Below are 9,755 nucleotides of genomic sequence, written 5' to 3'. Positions count from 1 at the left end.
TTAGGTTTAGTCAATTAAATAAGTGCAATATATATTGATCAATATTCAGATTTATTTCAAGGTTTAGGTAAATTACCAGGGAAATATTATTATAGTATTATCTACACTAATATTGTTTGTTTGGTTGTAAGGAATAGGCTCAAAAACTACTGGACCGTTTTTAAAAATTCTTTCATCATTCGAAAGCTGCATTATCCACGAGTAACATAGGTTAAATTTTATTTTGGAAAAAAATAGGGTTCCGTAAAATATTTGGGTTTATCGGACACAAGGTGTAAAAAATCAACCAGAAAAGTTACTTATTTTGCGTACGCTGCCTAAACTATAAAAGATAGAACCATAAAATGTTCTAATTAATTGTAGATCTTATAAATATCTACAAAAAAGTCCGCGACACACTATACTTATATATGTCGAGTGAGGCACAACAACCATTTTTTTATTTAAAAAAATCATGAATTTGTTTGGACTACATTTAAACGCATTTATTTTACTCGTGTTATTAATCCTTATCAAAATAAATTATTTCATCACTAAGTGCAGTTTATGTAGATAATATTTGGCCTTTGAATAATTAAAATTGGACGTTTTGTTTTGAAGTTATGGCGAAATTAAAATATTACGATTTCTGCTCTACGACTCGTTGCGAAGTGAGCGTCACCAAGGCAGGATGCGCGTGCGGGAGGGGAGGTAGAGAAACACTGATAATTTTAGAGGTCTAGCGCGCGAGGCGTGTTAAATAAAACTTCAAAATTCTTACCGCATCAGTATGGTATAGGTAGGTAAGTTTTAACATTTAGGACATAGGTGTTTTGAAAAGTATCTCCTACGGGGGTAAAAATGGTACCCGAAGCGCAGCGACGGCGGATCCACTGTGCATAATATAGCAGAGAAACACTGATAATTTTAAAGGTTTCTAATGTGATGTCGTAAATTAAAGCATTTTTGCGCTTAGCATTACACCCGTGCGAAGTCGGAGCGGGTCGCTATAATCTGCACTAATATTATAAAGAGGAAACATTTGTTTTTTTTGTTTGTAACGAATAGGCTCCGAAACTACTGGACCGATTTCAAAAATTCTTTCACCAATCGATAGCTATATCCTTTGTGAGTGCCATAGTCTATATATTATATCTATATATTATATTTACCGAACTGTGACCATTTATGTCGAGCAAGTCGGAAGAGAAATTGTATAAAATTCGCTTATCTTGCGCGCACTGACAACAATGTTCTACGTTTTTAAAGTACTCATTGAGATCTACAAATAAATCCGCGATAGTATATGTCTAACTATTACGGTTAGGTCACAATAATCACTTTTCTTTCTAAAATTACGAATAACCATGCTGGTCGCCGTCTGGGTGGTATTTTCATACTCCAGTATTAATCCTTATCCGAATAAATCTATCGAGTTATTTTCAAAAATTGCATATTGCGATAACCAAGATCCACGCGGGCGAAGTCGCGGGCGAAAGCTAGTAGTAGATAAAACCATACAGGCCGTTGTTTGTCCTACTAGAAAAATTCCTTTGGGACTTAAAGACAAATTACGTCAGGAATTACATAGAATGGAAGGGTTAGGTGTAATCAGAAAGGTGACATACCCTACTGAATTGGTTAATGCAATCGTTCCCGTAACAAAAAAAATCTATGATGCATACGTTGGCAGCCATCTATTCCGCAAGTCTTCGCCTTGCAGGTATGTGTCTGTGTCCGGTATTGTAGACATCGGAAACACAGACGATGCGCCTTCGCTATTTCCCAACACCCGTTGCTATCTTGTTTCTTGAATTTTTCGCACTGTTGTGCTGTCGTGTGCGAAATCCACTTACGCACGGGACACGTCGGCGTGTTTGCTATTAGGAGGCTCTTCATTGCCCCCCTGGCTTCCTCTCGTAAGGCTCTCCGGAGCGTTTCTATATTCTGCGACAGCGTTAGGTACTCCGCAGATTCTTCGTTAGCTGCTTTGAAGGCCAACGAATCTGTATGCGCTCCGTAGAACGGCGTGAGTTCCCCTCTACACTGTGCCGCTAGGGGACCCGACGTGGACGCTTGCTGTTGCTGCGTGACGGCAGCCATGGACGACATAGTCGCCCTGACGAATTCTGTTACTGCCGTCGCTAGGTCACCAACTTGAATGGTGTCTGTATGCCAATCGTTGATGACCCTCTGTAGTACTACGAACGGGTTTTACCTCTGTGGTGGATCAGAACAGGTCCCATGTTCTGTAACTGTTAGGCGCTCTTCTATTGTTTCCTCCTGCATCCTGCCAGTTCTGCTCCTTGTGATGGGTATTTTTCTGTCTTCTGTGTTCTGTTACTATTCTATCTTCTATAAAGATCCTTCTTTCTTCAGTCCTCTTGTCGGACTATCTTCTGTAACTATGTCTTTACGGACTTCAGTCCTCTTGACGCACTATTTTCTGTAAGGGTGATCTTCTGTGATCTTCTTCTTCTGGATCCGGCTACCGAAGGACCAGCAGACGTGCGATGCCGCTGACCCCGAGAGTCGGGAGGCGCGTCGGCTGACACCGGGGCGCTGATACGCCCAGACGTCGAACTATCCTACTCGGGAGAGAGAGCACTTTGTACACAGTGGGCGCACAAAGCACTCTCTCCCGAAGGGCCTCAGTCTTCGCCGCAGACGCGTTGCAGATGTTTCGAAAGACCGGGCGATAGAAAGCACCACTATATATAGTCCTCAAAAGGACGACAACGATGACGATAACGAACACGATGTGAGATTGAAGTCGGCGAGCGATGAGGTGACTCGATGGACGAAATGAAACAAAGATCTTCTGTACAAATGATGCAGTGAGACGAGTTGTCGCGGAGGTTTCTTGCTATTTTCAAGAGATGTAAGTCCTAATTCTTATAAAATACTTACAGATAAAGGACAAATATTAGAAAGAAAAAAAAGATACCTAATTAAGAAATAGAAACCAGGAAAAGTTGCAAATTGTTCTATAGATAATAACAGTAATGACTTTGAAGATAGAGTGGTGACTGATAGACAAAACAGAGAAAGTTTATGGGGTTAATGTTCCACAATTAATGTTGATAATTACTGTACTAGGACACAGAGTCCAGAGAATTATCCTCGGGAACGATTGGAAAGTAGGAACGGTGAAAACAATTATGGGTTGTATACCAGATCTGGCAGGTCTATCTATAAATCAGAAACCAGTCTATCTTCAAGATTATGTGGTAGATATTTAAATAGCTAATTAAAATTTCTTGCAGTGTGAGGGGGATGTAATGGGTTTACATAGTTAATCTATAATAGCTCTATCTATGTCAGTCAGTCTTTGTAAGTCAATCATTCAAGGTTATCAATGCAACATGGAAGTATTTAGTTTTTGTGATAATTTCTCAAAAGAAATAAAAGTTACTTGAATAATGATTGTTTACTTAACATTATAGCGTTGTTTATAAAATTAAAACTTACTTCAAGTGTTTTTTCATGCGTAGCATAGATAACGCTGTTTATGAAAATCGATTTAAACGCGTAATTTATATAATATTCATATTAATATTAATCGATGTATAAAAAATCGATTAATATTACTGTAAAAATTGATTATGAACAATCGATAATACGAAAATAAAAATCGATAAATATAAAAATCGATTAATATAAAAATCGATTATTTGTTAACATCCCTAGTCATGAGTAATAAACAAAATAAAAAAAAGATGGCTTCACATTGCTTTTGAGCTTCTAAGTGCTATCTTGTTTTAATAAATTTTGTAATAAATAAATTAATACATATAAGTGCATTCAGTTACTAAATTTAACTGTTATAGAAATACCATTTTACATAAAAATTTTGTTAAATGTAATGTGTTGTCTTCTGTTTTAACGGTTACAATTTAATATTGAAAATGGTACTTTCAAAATCTACAAATACTTATAATCGCCAATACTGGGAGGATTCTGTAAGTTAATAATGATCAAATTTAATAGTACTTTAAATGACAAAACCATAATATTTATGCTTAATGTTTATTTGTTTCAGGATTTTCCAATACTGTGTCAAACATGCCTTGGTGATAATCCATACATTCGAATGGTATGTATAAATAATATAAATAACAATTATTATTAGTTATGTATATTTTATTTTACAGTTGTAAATGTTAATTTTATTAATCAACGATTTCTTTTTAGACCAAAGAACAATACGGCAAGGAGTGTAAAATATGCGTACGTCCATTCACCGTATTCCGTTGGTGTCCTGGTGCCAAAATGCGTTTCAAAAAAACTGAAATTTGTCAAACGTGCTCCAAATTGAAGAATGTTTGTCAGACATGTCTGTTAGATTTGGAATATGGGTTACCAATCCAAGTTAGAGATGCTGCCCTTCAGATTCAAGATGATCTACCTCGAAATGAAGTTAACAAGGAGTATTATATACAAAATGTAGACAATCAAATGTCCAAATATGATGCTACACAGCCTAGCAATTCTGCTTTAAAGTCTAAAGGGGCTTCAGACCTGTTGCTGCGTTTAGCAAGAACTGCGCCTTATTATAAGAGAAATAGACCTCATGTTTGTTCATTCTGGATAAAAGGAGAGTGCAGAAGAGGTGAAGAATGCCCATATCGTCATGAGAAACCAACTGATCCTGATGATCCACTGGCTGATCAAAATATTAAAGACAGGTAAGTTTTTACTTTTTAAATGACAAATGGCACTCATTTATGAATCAAGATGAGTATTTGATTTCTCTTCTCCACTGTTCATTGTAACCAACTAGGCCCTTTACTCTAATTCCTTATCCTACACCGATTGAGCCAATTCGAATGAGTGTACTTTAATTTTTTCATTGTTGGCATTTGCGCTTAGTTCCTTGTCAGTTTTAAAAGATAGTGGATTTAAATAGTCAATCTGGGTCCTAAACCGACGGTTGTTCAAAAGTGAACTTTTGAGTTTTTTTTTTTTTTTTTTCTGTAATATTGTTAGGTGCAGCTCGTAGTCTATACAAAATGTTGGGTAAATGAAAATCCCAAGGTTCTGATATTCTCTTATTTAGTTTATTTTTTACTGTTTGTACTGTGCGTTCAGCTTGTCCATTCGGTGCAGGATGGTATGGAGGCACCGGTATCTGTCTAATGCCACAGCTTTTTATATGAAACTACGATCATTGTCACTTACAATATAGAATCAGGCAGCCCTTGTTCTTTTGCATGTTCCTGTTTTCTGAGCATATATTACAATTTTTTACTATTTCCTCTATATGTTTATCCATGGATGGCCATCAGAAATAAGTTCTGGCTAAAGATTTACTCATAACTATACAATCATGGTTTCTGTGTAATTCTTCCAAAATATGAGGGTGTATTTTCTCCGGCACCACAACTCTATTTCCTCATAGTGTACAATTACTATGTACAGATAATTTATATCTCTTTTGCCAAAACAATTTATAGTCTGTATCTACCTTAGAAGGCCATACATTCTTTATCCAATATAATATTTTACTTAATACCTTGTCCTTTTTAATGAGTCTGATATCCCAGCAAGTAATGATGTCATCAATTTCTGGAATATACCAGGACCACGCTTTGTCACCAAATGCCAATCGGTTTACTCTGTAGAGACCTTTTGGTGTATTCACTGTAAGAAAACTAGCTGTCTTATCATCAACACCCACTTGTGTATATATGTTTGCTTCCAAAACGATTTTCGAAAATATCACTCCCCCTGCAGCTGCACAAATGATTTATTAAACGTAGGTAATGGATAAGTAAGATCAGTATTGGTAGCTGCATTCACTGTGGACAGATAATCTTCTCACAAGTATACTTGTCCATTTGGTTTTAACACGGGAACTATAGGTGTACATAGCTCACTCTGAATATGTAGTAGGTTCAAATACCTCTTCTCTAACCAATCTATCTATTTCTTTAAAAACTCTATCTCTAATTGCAAATGAAATGGGTCTGCTTTTGAGAAATTTAGGTATAGAATCCACTTTTGGTGTAATACACACCACCAGTCCAGTATATCTGCTGAAACCTGACTCAAAAACCTCATTAAATTTACATATTATTTGTTTTGTTGGAACTTTATCACAAAATAATTAACATTATTTATCCCCTGTATACTAATGCCTAGATTTGAAAACCAATTTCTACCAATTAAACCAGAACCTTTTGTTATCAATATGTTCATATTTTTAATTATTTGTTTATATTATATTTTACCTGTACTGTTGTTAGACCAAATAATACTAATTTACCTTCAGTATAATATTAGAATCCAATATATGTTATATCTATTTCGGGTAATTTATCCTTCCATATTCCTTTAGAGGTTGTCTCAATAAATATTGTATATGGACAGCCTGAATCCACCTCCATCAGTAGTTCTGTTTTCCGTTTAGAGATATCTTAATCATAAAAGGATCCACATTGTCTCGTTTGATACTATTTACTCCTATCTCATACAATCCGTTACATTTAGGGCTTTGTACTTTTTAAATTGATTTGACTTTAGCAAGCAAGCTGCCTCTGTGTGTCTCTTTTTTCCACACCTTTTTCCACATATTTGCTTGCACTACATGGTATAATAATATTTGCATCAATATTTGCAATTTTCTGCGACAATACTGCCAAAAACCCATTCAAATGATAATTGTCTTTGTTGTAACAATTTATTTCGAATATCTTTATCTAATATACTCCACGCTAATCTGTTCCTTAAGGTACGATCTAAATCAGTAAAATTACAATCTATACTTATTTTTCGTAAATTCTTTATTCTTTCACCTTCTTCTTGATTTCTAGTGTGAAATTTATAATTTCGTTGGATTTTTGACGAAAATGATTATTCAGAATACTTACTATAAAAGAAAATGTTACATCAAATATTTGGAGATATTAAAAAAAACTATTAAATCATACAATTTAGGGTCACAAAGTGAATCTTCTCCAATTTCACTTCTTCACAGCTTCAAGGCAAAAACAAAACTTTTAAATGTAATTTTGCCAACACCAATGTGCAAGGTCAAACTCATTAAATTTTATTAACATTGTTATTATTTATATATTTAATTTGGGCAATAATCAATTTATTTCACTTTTCCACTATTTTCCTCCTCGTCACTAAAATATGTATACTTGTAGAACTGAATCACTCTGGCTGGGATGATATCTATGCACTAACTTTTTTAACATCTACCCACTTTAGTATACGACAGTTTTTTATTAAATGGATGATAATGATATAATAACACAGCCTGCTCTATCGGTATACACTGGTGGAGCACCAGCGAGGGATGATTGGTGAGGATGAAAAAGCAGGTCAGTTAGCGCATCGGGATGAATTCAACGATAAACTAGTCATGATAGGTTCCAGGGGAACCGCATGGAGATTGACCTGATAGGATATATTGATAGCAATAGGGACTAACCTCCTCATTACTGACAATACCTTCCCCCATTGTAAATGGTATATTTAGTTTTAAGGCTGAATGGTGTATTAATATATATTTATGTTTTAGGTACTATGGTGTGAATGATCCTGTGGCTGAGAAGCTGATGCGTCGTGCGGCTGCCATGCCAGCATTACCTCCCCCAGAGGACAGAACTGTTACTACGCTATATGTTGGGAACCTGCCAGACAATATCACTGAAGATGAACTCAGAGCACATTTCTATCAATATGGAGAGATAAGGTATATAAATGCTGACAGCATTTTCATGAACTGACATACATCTCATTACAAATTGAGGTGCTATTACGTGAATATAAATTACACAAAAAGTAATAATAAACTATTTCATTTAATTTTATAATATTTGTTTATTAATAATCCAGAACATTAAGACCATTAATAAATATATATCACAATTTTGTCATACCTTCTCTTAATAAAATAATGATTGCAGTGTTTTCTACTTAGATTGTATATAATGTACAAATTAAAATTATATATTAATTGCAGGTCCCTAACATTGGTGCCGAGGGCACAATGTGCCTTTGTACAGTACACCACAAGGAGTGCTGCTGAGCATGCAGCCGAGAAGACATTCAACCGCTTGGTGATTGGTGGCAAGAGACTAACTATCAAATGGGGAAAATCTCAAGGTATGATCAATCTCAAATGTCCATAATATTATTTACATTTTTTTTTTTTTTTTTTTTTTATATTTGTAGTATTACATTACTTTGATATGTAAATAAAAAAGTTTTATAACTATTAATAATACTACTAATATTATTAGATCTGTGGATAAAACATTTTCTAAGGGGTTATAAGTAAATTGGCAAATATTTAACTATCTATATTTTGTGTTACACTTGTTTTTATCAATTCCGAATGAAAGTCGGTAATTCTTTTTACAATCCATTTTACTCATTTTAATTCCATATTAAGTCTGTTACAATAATTGTATACTGTTTTTAGGACGTCAGGGAATAAATGACAAGAACGAGTCTGCACCAGTCTTGGAGCCTGTACCAGGACTGCCTGGTACTTTGCCTCCACCGCCGGCCTTCCTACATCCATTCCCACCTCAAGTAAGTACTGTTTAAGATTGTTACCTCCTCACTAATATTTATTAAAGGGTTGTAGACATTTTTTCTAACTTATCTATCCCATTTCTTATGTTACATAGAGAAATAAATTTTAAGCCCACCATTTTTTCTCACTTATTTAGCCAATTAAACCGGTAAAATGACAAGTGTCATTTGATGTTCGATTTATTTTTTACAATTGGAGATGGCAAACAAGTTGATAGACCGTTTGATGGGAAATATTAATTATAATGTATAAATATGAACAGCACAGTAGACATTACAGAATACACTTATTATACCCATTGAACAATTCCTGTAATTGTATTTGCCCGATAATGTCGCTGTCATGTAAACTATATCTATAATATATAATTAATTTCAGATGCCACCACCACCAAATCGGCCCAATGATTTCTTCAACCTGCACCACTATGGCCCTGGAGGTTGGGGCGGGTGGGGACCGGGCATGGCCCCGCCGGTACCTCCGCCACCCGCGCCCGTGGCCCCGGTTACGCCCGTGGGACTTCACTACCCGAGTCAAGACCCTAGTCGTCTAGGCGCCCACGCGCACGCTAATGCTCCACAGTCATAGTATTAATTTTAGTGTTAGTCTGTTGAATGTATTGTGTACTAGAATAAAGTTGGCTAGATATATGCATACTGCTGAATTCTATTTGATTTCAATAGTCTCCTAGGTATTACATATATCTGTATAAAATTATATAATACTTATTATTTTTCAATAGACTGCGACCATTTTTAATAACAAACTTATCACCCTGGTTGTGAAATGATGCATAAGGTGTGTTAATGTGTAATCAATATTGTATTATATGTTAAGATTAAGATTGTATTGTAAAATACAGCAATTGTTTTGTAAATATCAAAAATAAAGAAATTTTCTAAAATCTTTCTTTTATTTACATTGCATTGTCGTTCAAAACAAAGTGGAAGGGACAGTTTAGGCAAAACGAAAACAGCTGAATGGTCTCTGAATCAGATGGCTGGATGGATTATTTCCTGACCAGAAATGCACCACAGCCATATAATTTAACGATTCTTGGATTTTATAGTATATTACAGTATTTTATAGTTCTGGCCACTAATAATTTTGTAAATACTGGCCGGTAACAATTTGTTCTATATTTTCTTTTAATGAATAAATTAGTGTTTCACCAACTCGCTTGCGTATCACTACAATACGTGGTGGCAGCGGTGCGTTCATT

General features: G+C 35.2%; 1 protein-coding gene across 1 annotated transcript; it reads left to right on the top strand.

Moving 5' to 3' along the window:
- The first annotated feature begins 3,694 nt into the window (after window positions 1-3,694).
- LOC128200968 (pre-mRNA-splicing factor RBM22-like) lies at window positions 3,695-9,437 on the top strand. Its single transcript, XM_052896332.1, has 7 exons — window positions 3,695-3,941; window positions 4,022-4,075; window positions 4,174-4,667; window positions 7,511-7,684; window positions 7,955-8,097; window positions 8,417-8,529; window positions 8,912-9,437. Exons 1-7 carry the CDS (start codon window positions 3,888-3,890, stop codon window positions 9,119-9,121), a joined length of 1,242 nt encoding a protein of 413 aa, XP_052752292.1. The 5' UTR covers window positions 3,695-3,887; the 3' UTR covers window positions 9,122-9,437.
- The last annotated feature ends 318 nt before the right edge of the window (window positions 9,438-9,755 follow it).

This window comes from Galleria mellonella, unplaced genomic scaffold, assembly GCF_026898425.1.
Source record: "Galleria mellonella isolate WM207_F2 unplaced genomic scaffold, CSIRO_AGI_GalMel_v1 utg32, whole genome shotgun sequence".
Taxonomy (NCBI): Eukaryota; Metazoa; Arthropoda; class Insecta; order Lepidoptera; family Pyralidae; genus Galleria; species Galleria mellonella.
Note: the sequence above shows the minus strand (reverse complement) of the source record. Positions and strands in the feature narration are given on the sequence as shown.

Coding starts and splice junctions, on each gene's coding strand:
- LOC128200968 (XM_052896332.1), top strand. CDS start 3,888: ATGGTACTTTCAAAATCTACAAATACTTATAATCGCCAATACTGGGAG. Junction 3,942..4,021: donor GCCAATACTGGGAGGATTCT/GTAAGTTAATAA, acceptor TATTTGTTTCAG/GATTTTCCAATACTGTGTCA. Junction 7,685..7,954: donor TATCAATATGGAGAGATAAG/GTATATAAATGC, acceptor TATTAATTGCAG/GTCCCTAACATTGGTGCCGA.